Genomic DNA, 19,700 nt, shown 5'->3' on the forward strand with positions numbered 1-19,700 from the left:
TCGTATGTCAAAATGACATGACAGAAGCCAGAAGTTCTGTATCATGATTTTAAGAGAGCAAGTAATTGTAACAGATGGACTGTGACAAACCAAACCTTTGATTAAACAAATGACATATCATTGATCATTAGGAAAGGGAACAAGGAAAATTATTTAAAACATGTGAAAAGGAAAGCCGTATATGTTTTAAGGAAGATAAATGTTTTAGGCCATTGAGAAAGTCTGCTTAAAGTTACTTTTGTTGTAGTACACAAAACACCAGTGTGTCAAACTAGTTTTTTAGTTTTTCTTTGAGGAAATGCTACGCTGACTTTGAAACATGACCTTGAGAGAATAAATGCTTCCATTCTTTATTGTTTTGGTGTTCCAAGATCAAACTTGCTCCCTGGACTGGCAGCCCATCCCAGAATCTGAAAGCTGATTTGGCTTTGTTTCCTTCTTGTCTACTATTGCTGATATTAAAGGCATAAGTATCCTGGCGATAAGTGTTTCAGGAATTACTTTTTTCAGAGTAGAACTTTGTCTTCTCAGAGTTCAATTTCATATGGACAAGGTAGATGTATTTTCAAGTATCGTACTGTATTTTCTAGGGCCATCTGGTAGTAAATCCTGTAAATTAAATATTCTGCATATTGTACCTAAAGTTAAACAACCATTTCTTTTTAAAATTTGGAGTATCACCATGCTGGAGAGTAACTCTTAGTTTAACAGAATTTTTAATATTGTTACCTTTCCAAAGATTTACAGCTGTAATAGTACCCTATTCTCTTGTTTTCCAGCTTATTTAAACACTATAAACTATATGAATACCTCTTCCACAGTCCTGGAGAAGAATTTGTGATAAGTAACGAGGTAAGTCATTTATATAGATGGAACTCATTATGCAGAGTTATTTAATGAATGCACCGTGGCATATGTTTTATATTGCTCAAAGCAACTTCATGTCAACATTACTGCATTACTAACGTAAAATGGCTGATTAAAGAATACAAGTTAGATGTTTTGATCCTCATATTCAAAATTAATTTTGGATTTCAAAAAAGTGTAAATGTATTGCTTGGTTAAGATGTTAGTTGTGTTAAATCAGGAATAGTTTCGTGTATGTCTTTATAAGTTGATGCATGTAATTTGAATTAGAAATGCATGAGTCTGACTCTATTTTAAAATCAGCAATCAAAATCAGAAAAGGTTATGTACCAAGCCCAGTCTGACCATAGTCCTAATATTTATGTATGTGTGTGTATGTACAGAGTTTTGTTTCTACTGTAGCCAACAGTTAATTATACTGACTATAAAGAAACAAGCTAGAAATTCAGCATTTTGAAAGCATTCAGTTAATAATAGTGAATTGGCTTGACTGTAAACTTTGTCACGTATTCCAACTTATATGCAAAAAAATACATAGGAAAATGCATTGATGCAGGATGTGGCCTTTAATCAAAGGGACAGATTCAGTTCATCAAATAAACCTTCCTTTAGCCTGACTGTGCGTTTTGAGGATATATGTTACAATGCAGTGAAAAGTATTTACATTTATAATTTATAGTAAGAGACAACTGGTTGCTCAGAGAGGCATGGCAGTGGAATTTTTTTGATGGCACTTATATTTTAGCTTATCAGTACACAGGGAAGTTAAAGTTAATGCACTGGAAAATTTTCTTTACACTTTAAGCTGGTGGTTTGACTCTGTAAATGATGTGGGATTATTTCTTCCCATGTTGCTTTTACATAGCCATATTATAAAAAAGAAGGACTTTTCTTGACATGGATGCAAATATTTGGAAATTTTTGTCATCATTTGTAAGGTGGGTTAAAATTCCGACTATGATGACATCAGTGACAAACTATCATTACATAAGCAGAGCAGGACTTCAGCATTACTGTGTTAGGGTTGGTTTTTTATATTAGCTAATCAGATCAATGGCTGGTTAGCACTTTCTAATTGGTAAAATTCTTTTTAATGATGTTTTGATTAAGTAATTTTTTGTGTAAAATTGGATAATGTATCTTATCAGTTGTAGACCAGCTTAAAAGAAATGTCTTTGTGTTTTCTTGAAACCCGTTTCTGGATGGCTGAGATGAGTATGCACTGCCCCAGCCATGGAAGCGTGGTTGCCCTGCACAGTCTGTGGGCTGAGGAGCACCACCTCTGCGGAAGGCACCGCCTCCACTAGGGAATGGCAGAAATGCGTTTCTGTGAATTGCTTTAGTCATGATCCATCAAAGGAACAAGTGCAATCTACAATTATAACAGTCACAAAAACCTTCATGACAATTTTTAGCCCTAACTCTTTTACAACCATTTCTTACCTATGCGCTAGTTGAGTTTAATCTGTCTGGTTTGTATTCTGAGTTCCATGGCAGAGAGTCTTTAATTTGTCCAACCACACTGCAGTGCCCAAGAAAATCAATACTTGTATTCCTGTAGAGTTTATTTTGATAGGGTGATACATTGTTCAATAAGTAACAGTTTAAGGCTTTGAAGCTGCACATAGAAATTTATGGCATTATTTGCACTCGCTTTATGTGTTAAAATGTGATGAGTGGTAAACCCAGCATAGACTTCATGTTCTTTTGCTACAACTTGGTTATATTTAGCAATGCTTATCCATAAAGGAGAGCATTACCTTCTATGTTTGCAGTCCCTTAGATGAACCGCTCAAACCCTGACAAGTTAGCTGGGCAGATGCGGTTTGGTGTGTGGCAGGGGCACACCTGGAGTCACGTGCTCTTCAGTGCATCTGCTCAGGGAACAGAAGGGGCCAGGAGATCGACTGGGAAATCTGCATGCTGAAAGTCTGACTGCTGTCTTCCTATGTAGATCAATGTGTTACCAAAAAAAAAAAAAAAAAGCCCGAGTAGACACACCATGGCCCACAGCTAGATGCTGAGTGCTACTAATGTCTAAAAAGTTTTCTTTTAACTCCAGTGATAAAAGTCTGTTCTTTTGGAATGGGGGACTGTAAATTGTAATGGCCAGATTTGCCCAAATAACAAGAACCATGGTGTTCTAAGAGCTTAATTACAGTATTATCTCCTTTTGCAAATGAAGACTTTGAGACAAGTCAGTGAAATGACTTGCTTCAACTGAAATGATTTGCTTCGACTGAAATGGCTTGCTTCACCTCAGTGAGTAAATTTGTGCTCCATGTGTGCCGAAAATATTACCTACGGAATAGAAGTCCAGCAGCCTGAGAAGACCTGCTTTTTTAAAAGAGATGCAGCTACAACAACTAAAAGCAGGACTTAGTGTTGTAATGGATATCCTTCTAGAGAAACCGCAGTATGTGTTTTCCAGAGAATTCTTTATAGCGATGTATTGTAAACTCATTGGATTTTATTTTTTCTCTAGCACAGGCAATTATACAGTGTTCTCAATCAGGTTTCCTTTTTGATCTTTCACTGCAGTTATTTCCAAATGACCCTGTCATTTCCTGTGTAGAATAAAATCAGACAAGAAAAGGGAAATGACTCAAAACTCAGATTATGCATACAATATCTGTGACCATACTACTTAACAAAATTTAAGTTACTTAAATATGGCACATAATTAGTGAAGCTTCACAGCCTGATTAATATTCTGTGTTTGATGCCGCTAGCATAACAGAACCACCTTTGTAAAATACAGACAGTATTTAAGTAAAAAAAAAAATAGTAGTAACAAATGCCTGGCTAATTTAAATATATTTTTACGTTGTCTAAAGCCTTTAAACCAAATTGCCTGAGGTGATCATATTGCCTAGGAAAGAAAAAAAAAAAGGTTAAAACTGAAAGACATGAATGCTTGGTTAGATGATAAAACACATATCATACATCTAACCTACTTTGGCAGTATTTAAAATTTAAAATTTGCCTTTCCAGCTATCAAATCCCTTACTTCTCCTTTATTGTAGATCTACAAAGACCTATATATTATGTATGCATGAATACCTGTTAGAAAACATGATAGTACAAGGAATTACTGAGAAGTGCTAAGAATGTCAAGTAAATTCATTGCCTTTTTTCTGTCACTATTATGAGCAGTTCCCCACATTTAGAATGATTACAGAAGAAGCAGTGCTTTAGCTGTTCTGTGGCTGTGATCCAAAATAAAATGCATGTAGTGCTAACATACCAGAGTTCTTCAGGAATATCGTTGTTAAAGATACTGGTTGTTTTTTTTCTTTTGCCTGCTCTAGAGGTTTTACTCTGTAGCTGTGATTTAATACACCTATATTAGCCTGCAATTTCAAAGAAAGCAAAAGGAGTACAGACTAAATCTCGATGTGCAGGGATTCAGTGGAGCAATCCCTATTAACGCATGTCAGATCTTATAACAAAGGTTTAAATTGTTAATACATGTATTTTGTAGAAGTTTTTATTCATTTCTATTTCTATGCTCAGTTAATTTATTTTGCTTTGATAGGATGATATATTACAGCACATCCTGTATTTTTTTCTCACATTTACAAATTGTACCTTATACTGCATTTCATGTTTTTGCTGCTCTCTGTTGTGTATTTTTGGATGGAATGAGGCTAAGGTCTTTTGGGATTATGTCTGCTTTGAAACATTTCCTAATAAAAATAATGTGGTTGGTAAATCTAGTTTTATTCCTAGTTGCTTGAGCCAGCCTGATGGAGTAATCTGCTATTTTATGGCCCAGATGACTAGCTAAGTTTGACTTCTTGAAATAGTAGTGTACAATGTAATTTTCTTTAGAGATGTCATAGTGGGTCAGGTTGCAATAAAAATATTGAAGATTAAGTTTAATGGCAGTGCAGATTCAGTATTATAGCAGTCACTGGATATCATCCTCTGTACTTCGAGTTCCAAAACAGTTTCCATTAATGCCTTCTTTCCATGTACTCCTTACTTGCTGAAACATTAAGCTTTTGGACTATGTCTGGTCTTTATCCAGTTGTGGGTTGGGGTGGGTTTTTTGGGTTGGTGGTTTTTTGGTTTTTTTTTGAGAGAGAGTTTGAACAAAATCCCTTCTGTGTTTGAATTTGAGGGGGTGGATAGTAAGAATATACTATTTGAAAGCTAATAAAGCTTTTTTTCTGATGGCAAAAGACCTGAAGTCTGGGACTTCACTTTGATATGTAATCCTCATTAGGTGTTGCATATTTAGATTGGTTAATCAATCATTATTTAAACAAATTTGCTCAACGATTTCTTTAGAACTCCATTTTAAAGATGTATGAAACCAGAACATTTCCATAAGCATATCAGTTCACACTAGAGAGACTCATTCCCCAGCTAATGGAGTGCATGCTTTTCAAAGCTTGAAGGTTTCAAATATTTGTAATACTTAAAAACCACTGAGTTGATTTTCTGTAGCTTTGTTTTGTAAATATCACCATGGCAAAGACATCAAGACTACTTTAAAGGAAATAAGAGCATAGGACTGGAAGGGACCTCTGCAATTGTCAGCTCTAGAGCCGCTTTCTCATAGGAAAATGTATATAATCCTCTTCAGAAACTTGTCAAACTCCGGCTTAAAAAGTTAACTTTTTTGCTTTTGTCATTCCAGTTAGAAAGCTGCCCTGGTGCCTGATTTCTGTAATGGTTATAAAACTTCTAATTTTCAGCCTAAGTGTATCCATGGCAAGCTTACACGCATTTGTCCTTGTGCCAATTTGTGCCAGTGTTGACCTTTAGTTCTTGTTCCATCCCCAGTGTTTATTTTTCTCGTGTATTAAGAGACAGCAATCGTATTGTCAGCCTTCATTTAGCTACATTAGAAAAGCCAGCCTTCTCTAATCTTTGCTTTTAAGGTAGGCTTTTGATACATGCATTCTTACATTCATACCAGCCTCTAGTCATCCTGTTGGCCTTTTTCTGTAATTGTTCCACTTTAAATCAGTTGCGTTTGAACATAAGTGACCAAACTGCACTTAATATTGTTGCTGAGATGAAGGCAAGGCCTTGTACAATATCAATAGTGCTCTCTTGTTCTCTACTGGGAATAGCCTACATGATAGGTCTTAGATCAGTCACGCAGTTCATACCTGTATCATGTGGCTGTCTCGTCTCAGGTCTGCTACTCTGCTTCTCCTTTATTATTGCATTTTCCAGCTAAGGTACTCCCAGTGCACAGTAGGTTTTAAAAAAATTATGTCCCTACAATGTCACCTTACAATTTGTCATTGAGTAAAAGAGCGAATATTCTTCAAGGTCATTCAGTCCCATCTGTATGATATTCCTGCCCTCTCATGAATTGATCATGTCTCTCACATTTCTTTTGTCTAGAAAATTGGTTGTCTTACTAAATAAACTATGAAGTTAGTCTGGCATTGTGTATCTTTGATAAACCAATGTTGTGTTATATCCCATTTTTCTTTAATTTCCATGTCCTTATTTATTTTTTCTTCAAAACATGTTCCTCAGGCTTTTACTACTATGAAGATCAAAACTACAGCATCAGGAGCAGGTTCATTATTTTACGATTATGAATGTTTAAAACTAGCAAACTGGTACTTGGTCTTTTGATGTCTGAGGGGAAATTTTTGATGTCCGTTACAGAAGTGTGTAGTGCCCAAGACCAGATTACTGAAGCAAACAGCTGGAGAGCCAGTGGGTTTTGTGACAAAAATCAATGATATTCAGTCCTTTGATCTTGAAGTTTGCGATGGCTGTAACCAGAGAGATGTTGAAGGCCTTGTGATTAGTCTGAATGAAAAGTGGAGTCTGTTGGAATTGTATGCATTATTACTTGAAATATTTTAAGCGTATCTTGCACAGTAGAAACCGCCCTTGTTTTTCAAAGACTGTCTTTGGTATACTCAGTTGTCAGTAGTGGGATATTCTGACCTTTAACAGTTATGCTTCCATGTAGGTCGTATGCTGATGGTCTTCTACAGCTATTTTAACATTCCTCAGTTTGGGTAGCTGAACTGTGCTGCCCTGAAACTCCAGAGAGTTAGTGGAATTCATAAATGAGTACTAAGTACTTTTGCAAATGTTCCTTTAGAGAATGATTGACAAAATGCTTAAAAAATTATTTTCTTAGGAAACATCAAATACAAAACAAAACTGCTTTTTAATTCAGTAACATGCGTGAAGTCATGAAAGTAAAAATTAAGGCAGGAAAAATGCTTAATAGCTGAGATAGGCTATGCCTTCTGTATGCTGAGCACTATGGTTCTGACCCAGCCAGCATTTAAACAAGTGCCTCTTTTTAAGCACTTGGGAACTTTTGTTTCAATGAACCTATTTGTATACACAGAGTTAAACTGAGAAGTGACTGGGGTCACACTGCTCAGCACCCTGGAAGATGAAAAGCTAAAGACACTAGAGCAAAAAAATTTTGAAGCTCATCATAACTTTTGATTGCAGCTGTGCAGTTGACAAAGCATCACATTTTTTGACTGTGTGATGTTAAATGAGAGAGAGGGGAAGAAGCCTGGAATTGTTGGCAGTAAAACATTTCTGGAACTGTGCAGGAATTAATATATACACAGATGTGCTCTCTGAGTTTTTTAATTATTTATTTAGAAAGTGATTTGATTTCTGTATGCGTGTGTGTGTGTAAATGTACGTAGTTCTGATAACAGCAGTAATGGCTTATTTATTTGCTGGAATGCAAGTCAACTAGGAACTGCAGGCTTTGACTGGAAGAACAGACCGTATATTAATGACAGCGTGTTTCTGCTAGTCATCAGAATTTTGTAAGATCCCAATGACTAAGTGCTGTATCCGAAGACTATAGCACACGTTTAAAAATATTTATCAATCAGTACGTAAATTTTAATGGAAGACAATGAGATTGGCAGAAATGTATTGACTTGGGGAAATTTTAAAGTGGTTAAGCAAAGTCTTTGAAGGTACACTACTAGGATATGAGTTTTGTTTTACTTTTCTAGTATTCCTGAATAGCTTACTCCATTGATGTCCTTTGGGAGTTCTTGTTTTGCTTGACCAGCATAAAACAAAGTAATTGGAGCTGAGCAAAGATCAGTAATTTTTTTTCATAGAAGATTCCGAGATTTTTGCAGTTTGATTTAATTCCAATTTAAAAGAAAAAATAAACACTTTCAACAGAATTGCTATTCTCGCATGTCTCTGTTTAAACTCCCTCACTCCAAAGCAGACCTCTTGAAGGCCGTTTCAGAGCCCAAGCTCCATCCTGGCGCCATACAGTGTAGTTGGCTCTGCGGGAGCGTGGCCCACATGATTCTGGGGTCTGCGATCTGCCCTCAGCTGTTCATAAGGCATGTTTTTGGGGAGCCAGAAATCTAGAAAGCAGAACACTAGGTCAGCCAGCGTGGCAAACCATGTCAAAAGAGCTTTGTAAGTAAGCTGGTGAGAACCAGATAGGCTGCTGCTGGCTTGTTGCTAGAAAGTAATCTCCAAACTCCATCCTAATTTTTTAGGCTGAATAAAGAATAAAGTTTGTAAGGAATCTGCCAAAAACCAAAATGAAACATTTTATTTTAATTATCCCATTGCATTATGTCCAACACAGAACGATACTATTTTTTGTTAAACTCTTCCATGTAACATAGCGTAGATCAAGGAGTTATTCAAGGAAGTACTGTGTTTCATTTATATTTTGCTGGTTCAAATTTAGCTTGGGTTTTGTTTGGGTTTTTTAATAGTTTATCAGCAGGTACTATTTGGGTCCTTGCTGATCCTGTGTGACTTACTGGAGACTGGTTTGCAGAGCAGTTGCCCTATTTCCAAAATTTTCATCATCATTTCTGTTAATGAGCAGGCAGAGATCCATGAACTATTTTTGTACCCCCCCCCTTTGTCTGCAGCTTTTCATCATCTTGAAGATTAAATTGTATTCATAACAGTATCTGTGGAATGGACAAGTGATGTGATATTTCATGGGAATGTTATCCCCATGGGTGAATATTTCTGTATCAAATTCATACATCTTGTGACCTTATGTTATGAATAACGTGTTGACCTTATTCATATAAATAAACAGCATGGCATTTCTTTACTGTGAAGATTTATAATCAATATATATTTTTATAATTTTTTATCCTTTCATTTGGTGTTGAGGACAAATGTATTCAAAGTTTAAATAAGTTTTGCAATCCTTTTAAATCCCTTTTTAAAATGCACCAGAAAGTTTATATGTTTTCTAATTTCACCTTGAATTTTACAACTTGTCATAAGATACAACGTAAAGTATTTTTACTGAACATTGAATCTGATGTATTTGAATATTTAATTCATAAAATATTATTTTGATTTGCTATAAATATGCTAAGCTCAGCAAAATGTGGTGCTACTAATTAGAAAGCTGAGTTTTATAGGATGTCTGGTTGGTATGTGAGGTAACTTATATTGCTACTTAAGCTTACATGTAGTAAACCTTAGCTAGGAAAATTGTTTAAATTTCAAAGAAAAGATAATAAATAAAATGAGGGCATAGAATATTAATGTGAACTGTGCCTTTATTTTGTTAAAGCATTCAAAGTTAAATAGTGGTGGTCTGTTAACAATCTAGGGCTATTTGGCAAGTCTTTAAACTTACTCAATAATCAAAACATAAAAGGACAATGGAAACTTTTCACAATAAAAGAAAAAGGAGTTGAGTACAGAAACCAAACAAATTATTCTCTGCTTTTTCTTGGTAAGGAGGTGAACTTTATAGGAAGGGCAGCAAGCTCTGAGTTCGGGTTGCCTTTTCCTGTCTTTGTTATAAATTACATCTGTCTGTGAAGAATCCTCTCCAGTTACTTCGTGCTTCATGGTTACAGGGGTGTCTATCTGGAATGGAGCGGAGAAAGACAGACTGGGGGGAGCCGCCTTTTCATTTTACTGGGGTTTTGGTTTGGTTTTTTTTACTTAGGGAATGGTAGTTCTTCACAATTAATTTGCCTTGCTTACCAAATGTACAGATGGATAAAATTCCTAAGATCCCAGCTGTGTAAATAGAATATTAACAAAACAACTGTTTTCTTCAACTTTTGTATTATTTGTTCTGTGTAGCTTGCGAGACTTTTGGAAGGCTTCAATACCATTTAGGTTCAGTGTAATCATTGGAAATGTTTTTATTAGGGCTTAAATGGGGAAAACATTTGGCAAAGGGATGGACTTTATCCAAAACATAATGCTTGATTCTTTCGTGAGAGTCTGAATACACCGCAACAGTATTATGAGGCACCAGAAACATGGGAAGAAGCTGCCAAATGGTACTGGAAGGACAGCCATATACTTTGGGCTTAGTGTCTTCTTCATATCCTCCTTTCCCCGTATCTAGGGAGCACCTAAAGAGAACAAGCTGAGGTAGCTCATGTGCAGCTATGCAGATAGGAGAGAGAGGGGCCGTGACCAAGTTCCTGTGCTATTTCTTTTACCATTTGACCCTGAAGCAGGAGTCATTTGCAGGTTGCTAGCGACAGTGCAGAAGGGGAAATTTTGTCCTTCCAATTCCCTTCTTCAGTATGGGCTGATGGTCGGCTCCCACCAGCTCCAGCCCGCGGAGCTTCACTCTCCTGTGCCTCTGTTTTGGGAAATAGATTCCTATCTGTAACTTTCATCAGCCTTAACTAACCTTATGCTCTGTGAGTCTTCCTCCAATCTACTGTGTTGCTTATAGAAGCTAAGACCTTATTATGTATTTCCAGCTATTACACTCAGAAAGCCAACATCAAATAGATAGACTATACTGTATCTCCTCAGGGTGGGCTTGAAAAGACAGCAGCTAGAGTCTTTTGGAGTGTTCCATGATTAAGACTGTTATCTGAAGTATTTTATGGTTTGGCTTTGCTTTGCATTGCACTGTTGAAAATTTGGTGGTGAAGTCATCCTGAGTCTCCTCTTGACCAACTTAAAACAGCTGAGGAGGAATACTTAATTGTTTATATCTAATGTTTGCTTTTTCTTACTTGTAAGAGTGGGCAGAATCTTTGGCTGACCTTAAGATCCTAAGGTGATGAGTATTTGTATAAGCTTTTTTTATTTGCCTTTTTTTTTTTTAATCCAGACTGATTTCACCCTTAAAATTTGCCTTTGTCTCAGATTGCAAAGCCTGTGCCAGAGTCCGTGTAGGTTCTGCAGAGTTGCACTGCAGATGATGCTGTGTCCAGGATAAAACCCAAACATAAATGGATGTTTTCAGCCGAAATACACTAACACTGTGTTCTCCACTTTTTATGATGAGTGGTCCTTCTGATCTTTTTGGTTGGTTCTACAAGAATCCAACAATACTATAAAAACATATTGCAGAAAATCCTGTTACTGCTCTCACAGCACAGAACATTTTGCATGAATTACATGCTAATACATGTATTACTCTATTTTCTTAGTGTTAGAATTCACGTGCTTCGTAAAAGTTTTGTTGTCTCTTTGTTCTATTCAAATAAAGCTACATAGGGAACAATATCTTCTGTGCAGTTGTTCTGTAGTTTATCTTGACTGCCTATCAAATTTGGCTTATGAATACCGTCTAAGGAAATGGCGTAGATTCTGAGTGACAAAGATGAACGTTGCGTGCTTCATTTACAGCAAGGCCATCCAAATATGGTCTGAGTTGTGAAAACATCCCATGCTTGAGAAGTCTTCAATCTTGGATTGATCAAGGCTGTGGCCAAGTTTCAGGTGCTAACAGGCTCGAATTTGGCTCTATATCTTTAGACTCACTGAATGTCATGTGCTGTGAATAGATTTACAATACACTGCAACCATTGACAATGTGTGTGTACTCTTGTTCAATAAAACGGAGGAGTGATAGGGCTGTTCCTTCGAGCTTATTCTACTTTGAATATCTGCCTAACATTCTTTCAGAGTTTTTCTTAGCATTCATTTTGTATTCATGACACCCATTTATCATTTTCATCTCTGTCTGTTATACATTTAGGACTCTTAATGATTTTCTTTTGTTCTAAGGAAGATACTTTGCCAGCTTTTTGTATTCTTCAGGAGTTAGGATGTAGTTGAAGATTTACATTTGGAGAAATGTTAAATTACCTGTAATGATCATATTTCAAATGAAGTATTTAAAAATTTTACCCTCAGTTAGGCTTGTTGCAGGAGACTGTTTTCAATTTTTAACATTACTGTTGTCCCTGCAGGCCTAGATGAAAAGTGAGGTCTAGAGGCTAGGTTGCTGACTTTTTTTTTTTTTTTTTTTAAAAGTCCTACCAGTGGTGCATTGTGGTGCCCTCCGGTGGGATTTCTAAAAACATCATGACATTTCTGTCCATTTTGAGAATGACCCCTTGACTCTATTGATAGGTGCATGCATGCTGGTATGTAACTCAGTACTGAACCATTCATTTCTGTTTAATAATCACATTTTGTTTGAGAAATCAAGAAATTGTGGAGATGGAGTAAGGAGCCAAACATTACTCATTTTGCCATGACAGAGATTTTATCTTTTCTCCCTCCCTCCTTGCTGTGCTTGCAAATATAGCTCTCTGAATTACTAAGTGTAAAAATAATATCCTTTTCATTGCAACCCTGGCACAGCAAAACACAATAGGAGAAGTCAAAGACAGGATTTCAGTCTTATCTCCGTGTTTCCTAACTACTGCTGGTTTGACTTCAGTTCCTACTCTTGTTATTCATACTGGTTTTATTGCAGTGTATTTAATTGTCTCTTTTTGTTCTGATCAATCCTCAGTTAAAAGGTTAAATAATAAAAGAAAGAGGGTACATAATCAAATTACCAGAAGTAATTGGTCAGTCCAAGCATTACTGGAGCTTTGTAATGAGCGGCAAGAACGGGGCTTTGGTATCAGAGTCATAAAGGCCAAGCCTTTAAAACTGACAACGCAAACACATTGCTACATTGGCACATTTTTTGTGAATTTAAATTACAAATTATTGTGTATAATCAGAATCAGAGCAACTGAAAAATCATACAGCATGGGTAGACTTTATTAATTTTGGATACAAATGACAAACATTAGACAAGCTTAGAAGTCTGACAGACTAGGAGAATCTTAATATTTGACAAGTGCAAGATAAAATGAGAACTTGTCTTGTGGATTTTATTTTTTTCTTTCATAGCGGGAACATTACACAAACTAATAAGCAGCAAACCATATGCATTAGAATAAAATGTAGAAGTCTGCGGTAAGGGAGCTTATTTAGGAAACAGGAAAGTGTAAAGACTGCATTAAATGGCCAACAGGACGTGGTGTATTAAACGGGTCTGTGGGTTGCTCTGGGAATTGGGAATTAGACACTAAAGTTTTTCAGTGCTCGATTGCCATTTTAATACATTTACCACTTTGCAGACTATAACATGAATTGTTCTTGTTCCGCTTCGTAGTGAATAAATACAATTAAAAAAACAACCTGCTTTCTTCCTTAGCACTTATCTGTTAATGTACTACCAATTTTAGAAGCAAAATTAATTGCTTAATCAGATGGGTGTCAATAACTCCAACTTATGCAGAAATATAGAATTTGATTTTTTATTTTTACTTTCCCTTTTTCTACCAAATCAATTGGGGAAGAACGGATGAAGAGTAAAGAAAAGGTAGCATGGCTGTTAACAAACTAAACCCTGCTCTATGGAATTCAGTTGCGTAAAAGGCCATTTTTATAGATTTGTGCCACTTACCAGATTTTGTGTGTCAAGTCCGGTAAGATCAGTATGGCAGGGGGAATACATAAAGGTTCTCATTAAGAGTACATACACTAAACTTGCTCAATGCTGCAGTAAAAAGTAGTGGTGCCGCAGGGTGTTGCAGCTTCATTTTTACTGGGGGGGGCAGAATGACTCTGTCGACTTGTTCCATATTAAGACCCAATTTACTTGGGCTGCATAAAAACTTCAGTGTGATACTAATATTCTATTGAACTCTATCTTCAGGAAACAGTAATTTCTACTAATAAGGAAATCTTGAATTTGAAAATTAAAGAAATTGTTGAGGTGGAGACTTTTGGACAAATTCATCATGTGATAACCCATGAGAAGGCTTTTAATGCCTGTGCTTTATCTTTTACTGCTGTCAGGTATGAATTTTGACTGTCCAGTTAGGATTTACAATCCAATTCAGGTATCTTCAATCCACTGTACCCTGAATAATTTCAGGGGATCTAGTAGGATTGTATCTAAAATAGACAGTACGTTACCATGGTACATAATGGTAGCAAAATTCGACCTCAAACTGAAAATTATTAAATTAAAAAATATTCTTGCAAAAATGCAACCATCCCATATTTACAGTTGTATAAAATACTGCTATACCTTTGTGATGTGTGTGTATGTATAAGTAGAGTAGAAAGTGCTGTGTTAGTTCATCTTATGGATCATTCCCAAATAAGACTTTATATTCAAAACTTTTTAACTAATTTTGCTTTGTATTTTCCGTAGTAAATTAAGGAGCCTAGTTAATTTTCAGCAATAAGAGAAGGTTGCTGCTGTATTTCTGCAATACGACAGGAATTATATTTGTGAATATACATTTAAATTCTAATCACACAGACAAAAAGAAATTTCAAGTAATGGCAAGTAAATTTAAATTACACAACAGTAAAGACTTTCATACCTTTGAAAATATTTCAGCACTGGTTTTTTTTTCACTCGCTTTGATTATCCATGATCACAGCAGCAGAATTCTATTGCTGTTGCCATAATTTCTAAAGCATAACTGTGCTAACATGAAATATGTATATAGAGGTACATTTGCCAACTTGTTTTAATTTTTTTCATTTGCTTTCCACCTCGTGTACTGGGAGGGGCTGCTGATCAGTACATTGGCTGAAGGTAAATGCAGAACTGTTGCAGGAGAAAATGGAGATACGCAGGCAAGATTTGCAGAAAAAGTAAGCTTTTTTTACTGTGGTTTCAGAGTGAAGAAGATTAGGTTTCCATCCCATAAAACCTGCCTCAGACCTCTGGGATCCCTCAGTATGCTAGCCAGCATTTGCTGGCCATGCACTTGCAAATGTCTCACAAGCACTGTGTAAGAGAGCATTTTTATGCCACATAAACTTGCCAGCTTTGCACCCGTTGAACATTACTCTGGATCAGGCCTCACAAGCTGTGTATGGCTAGCAATCTAATTCATATAGCTTGCCTCCTCCTGCAAGCCGGGTCTTGGCTAAGAAAAAAACCTTCAATACAAGACACTTAGTGACTGTGGCAGGGAGGAAGATTCTGTCCAAGGAAGCATTTTCCTACCCTTCTCCAGCTTGATGCCCTCCTGTCATGAAACTTTCCACCTCTTCAGCAGCACCTGCTTGTTGTAAAAATGAGAAGGGGGAACTAAGCACCACTGTGACCAAAAATAGAATTCCCCGATTTTTTTTTATTGCCGTGTTTAACCTCTGCTCTTTTAATCATATGCACAGCAGGAGAAAGGAGATGTGCTTTAACAACTTGTCAGGTATTAAGCAGTGCAAATTTTTAGCTAGAAATCATGCTATCAGTTGGAAGTAAACAATAAGGCCACATATATTTAATTTTTAATAAATTTTGAGTTATGCTATTCTTTTAATTACATTAATCAGGCAGGCTCCGACACTGCAAGCCTTAGGGCTTGAAGTGCAATTTCAATGCTTTGTAATAAATTTGCCGAACTTTGGAAAAAGATGAAATGGCTTAATATTAAACATTTGCTTGATTTAAATTTTACTAACCCATGCACTTTATAATTCATATTTTTTCAGTGTAATGTACTACCACAGCAGAACTATCATAATAGCAATTGTGAGTAAGCGTTCCTTTTGCGTACAGGTTTTGCTTATAAACTAGATGAATAAAGGGGCCTGGAGTATCAAGGGAATGCTAAAGATCTACAGAGCCTTTCACTTCAAGGTCATTGGTTCAAGCACACATCATTAAAGAGAGAAAGTTAACATCTGACTGCTACTTCATAATATACATGAAATGAGTTTGTGGTGTCAGTGGAGACAAGGAAAGGATACAACCGGTTTAATAACAAGAAAAGATGTAGGACTAATGCATAGGTCCGAAAAGAGGAGGAATCAGGAGATACCCAATTTGTCAGGGTCCTGTCTTCCCCTGTGCACAGTCCTAAGGGCTGTATTCATTCTTCAGTCTGGAAAGGTTAGAAAGGTTGTAGCCACCCTACTTGGTCTCATTTGATGTCGTTATCTTAATTGAGTTGAGCTGGGTAAATACTAGGTCAGAAAGGATCCAAGGAAAATTCAGGTACAAGATGGTTGATGATGAAGTAATAGTGAACCTGGTAGGGCTCTGCATCACAGGCTCTTTGAAAGAAGATGCAAAACTGATATCCTGAGTGCTTGTCATTACCTCAAGCATATAAATCACAAGCAGAAAACTGTTGGCCATCGTGTCCTCATGACTGCCTTCCTAGTGAGTAATTACAGCCTGCCAATGTTAATTCTCCAGTGAAGTTAATCAAATGAGGTACTCTCTCTTTTGATCAGTTGTGCGGTGTTATTGTTGTCTAAGACTTTTTTAAAGAAGTAGTTGCTTTTCAGTGATGTGATCCCTTTATGTGAGACCTCTAAGAAGATTAGGTGTGTTTAGAGGAAGGAGTGTGTGTAACATGGCAGTGACTTTCATTAGCCATTTCATATTTACTTGTCAAAATGAAGTAAATTGGTTCTGTCTACTGTTGTAAAAAGTGCATTATTTTTCCCTTTTATTCTATGAACTATTGAGAATTTAAAGGGTACTGTTCCACAGCTGTCTTTTCCTTCGGTCTCGTTGTTGTTATTGTTTGTTTTGAAATCTGAGCTGAGACTGGACCCAGGATGCCTTTGCTCATTGTACATGGGTTTTAGTGAAATAAATTATTTAAGCCATTGTAAAAGACCCCTATGAAAACTTCTCCTTTCCATAGTGGCTCTAGGTATGAACATATACAAAACTTTAAAAAAAAAAAAAAGCTTCACATAAGTAGTTACTTTATTAATAAGCTTTCTGAAAAACATTTTACGAGTGAGAAGGGAAATAAGGTGAGAAAGACCAGAGGAGGAGAAATTCAGCCTTCTAGACAAGGGGAGATAAAAGGAGTTTGTGGGTAAAATATAGAGATATGCAACCCCAGCTTGGTTTGGTTTGTTTCTTTTGCCCTTTAGCCCTTGTTACTTGTAAACTTAAAGTTTATACCTTTGGAAGAGATTTTAATCACAGGTATTTTATGGTTTTAATATGTGTGTACATTGAAAATATTTTGTTATTTTATATTTAACACTTTTCTGGAGCAGAAAACATTTTTTGAAGAACTCTTACCTAAGCCATTGAATCAATCTAAAGGAGCAGTTAATTTATAGGTGGCTTTGCTTAATTGTAATGGGGAAACGCCACTGGAAGATTTTGTAATAGACTTTTATGAATGGAATGGTGATTTACTTGTAAATAAGTACATGATGCTCAATGAAAGGATCTCAGGAACTTTCCTGAATTTTTCATTTAATAACCTTAGCTTATGTTTGTTTTTATGAGGAAAGTGAAGTTCCAACTATTTCATTGAAGAAGCTAGATGTCGTCTTGAGTTAATGTGACAAAAGCTTCTTTATAAAAATTACATCTCAACCTCTAGACATTCACACATTGCAAGAGTATTATTTCTTTTCTTAAAAGAGTCCATCTAAATTCACATCATAACTTTAGTTTTGGCAGTGACAGTTTAAAACCTAATCAGGGTCAAAAAAAGGAAGGAGTCAGAGGTCAAAAATTAGATATTTTTGCAGTAGTCCAGGGGGAAACATTGCATAGTATATGTCAGTGCTCTTCCTGAAAGAAAACATGGTAATTAATCCCTCACTTTGCACCTCCAAATTTGAATACAGAAATTTTGACATGAAAATCAATTAGGCTTTAAAATTGTTTTCACCTCTGTAAGAAAACGACACAGACTTGAAGTAATTTAAAAAAAAATAATTCTATAATCACAAGTTATGGCAACCTACGATATTTGGTTGGAGGATTTTTAGAGTTTCAAAGAAAAAAATGGATCCAACAGAACTTTTACATTTCAAAATATTAGTGCATCAGCTTTATTGGAAAATGCTGAAATTGTTCAAATGACCTCAGTAAAACAATTTGGACTACGATTCCCGGAATGCTCGTGAAGCTGACATGTCTACATGTTCTTAAAAAGTCATAATCCATCATTCTGATGCTAGATCGATGGATTATGACTTTCTGATGTCAGATCTGTGAATTAAGGCTTTTTTGAGTACAGCTGCTATCCAATTATTGCCCCTATTCATATATTATAAATCATTATTCCTTCACCAGGTAGTCAGCAGTTTCTATTTCCTAATGTTTCAGAGCCTTCTTTTTTTAGCCATTCTGGCGCTCCCATTGAGCAATCAAAAACGGAGAGTGCTGACCTGAAAAATAAAGCTTCTATCTCAGAAAATTGTTGAGGGAACAACATTCATTTCTAATTCTTGTAGTTTCTGTTGAAATAAAGTGAATTAGATTAGATTGAAACAAATCTCATCCTTTTCCTGCACAAACAAGCGATATAATAAATTAGCACAAAAGTTGTTGGTGTGTATTGACTTCATTTTAAGCGCCCATGCCTGAGTTTCTTTAAAACGATGCTTTCTCCTGATAAGTTGATTTTTTTTCTTTATATGAAGACAGATCAGCTTCTGATTTAAAGCTGAAATTTGCCAGTGTGCTACCTTAAGTGATTGTGCCTATTAGGTGCTGTTAAACTGAAGTTCCTTTGAATGAATTATTTATAGAGTAATAAACTTACTTCTAATGCAATGGAGTATATGATAACAGTGGAAAATGCTTAACTGTAACCAGTTTAGGTGTGTCAAATCAAAATGCATCTTAAACAACTTTATTAAAAGATATTCAGAAAAATAAGAGCTATTTTAGGACCTATCATGCATCCAGAGAAGTCATTAAATGAAAACGTAATCATGCTATGTTGGAGAGTTATCTCAATGGATTTCTCACGCTAAGGGAATTTAGGTCTAGTCCATATGTGGATGGAAAAAATCAATAGCATGATCTTGTTGTTGTTCTTTATTTCATTTTGCTGTACTGATAGTTCTTCATTAGGATGCAGTTTTCACACTAGATGGCTGTGCATACAATATGTCCAGTCAGTACAGCAGAGTTGTTGTCAAAAAGGATGGTAATCGATGAAGGGGAGGGTGGTGTAATGAATATAGTAGAATTCATCTTTTAATAAGTATTTGTTCTAATCCTGTGTCTGTCGTAAGAGAGCTGTGAGAGCGCTGGCTTGTGCCTTAGTTTCTCCTTTATTTGAGTGGCCACATGAATTCTAAAATCTGTGTCCCAGGACTGTTTCTGTGGCACTTTCTGAAAAACAAATTTGCATATCTCATGGTACCCCTGCTGCTATTCAGTCAAGGATGTTATCTGCAATGGCATGAGAAAGTTAATGCATGTCCTATCATCAAGTAGTTGGGGGGATAATGCTTTAATATGCTGTTCTTTAATTCTTCTTAAAGGAAGACATTGTCTTGGCATATTTATCTCATTCTTTATTGTTTCTTTCAGGAGCTCTGGACATTAATGTTTCCTGTTATCTTTTGCATTTTCAGATTTTGGCCATTAAGACTTCCAGGGTGCTACAGAGTGTTAGAGGGCTGGTTTGTTGGGAGAGTGCAGAGACAGATATTCTATGACTGCTTCTGGAGAAAACACAATTTCAAGGGCAAGTGCCCGCACCGTGGTGGACCCACCAGTGGGACTTCAAGACCTTTCTTGCTTTAGGTAGATTTCCAACATGGTACAGCTTTCCAGCCCAGTTCTGCTGATGGGGAGTTTAGTGAAGCTCCTTCTGCCGTCCGCAGACGTAGGCTCCAAC

General features: G+C 36.3%; 1 protein-coding gene across 3 annotated transcripts in view; it reads left to right on the forward strand.

Annotated features, from left to right (window-relative positions):
• The window catches only part of CABCOCO1 (ciliary associated calcium binding coiled-coil 1), a 51,361-nt gene that overhangs the window by 17,389 nt on the left and 14,272 nt on the right, over nucleotides 1-19,700 (forward strand). For all 3 annotated transcript variants that reach the window (XM_054831873.1, XM_054831875.1, XM_054831874.1), the window contains exon 5: nucleotides 780-852. In XM_054831873.1, coding sequence (XP_054687848.1) covers nucleotides 780-852 — 73 coding nt within the window. The remainder of the gene's footprint in view (nucleotides 1-779; nucleotides 853-19,700) is intronic.

The sequence above is a fragment of the Grus americana genome, chromosome 7 (assembly GCF_028858705.1).
Source record: "Grus americana isolate bGruAme1 chromosome 7, bGruAme1.mat, whole genome shotgun sequence".
Classification (NCBI taxonomy): Eukaryota; Metazoa; Chordata; class Aves; order Gruiformes; family Gruidae; genus Grus; species Grus americana.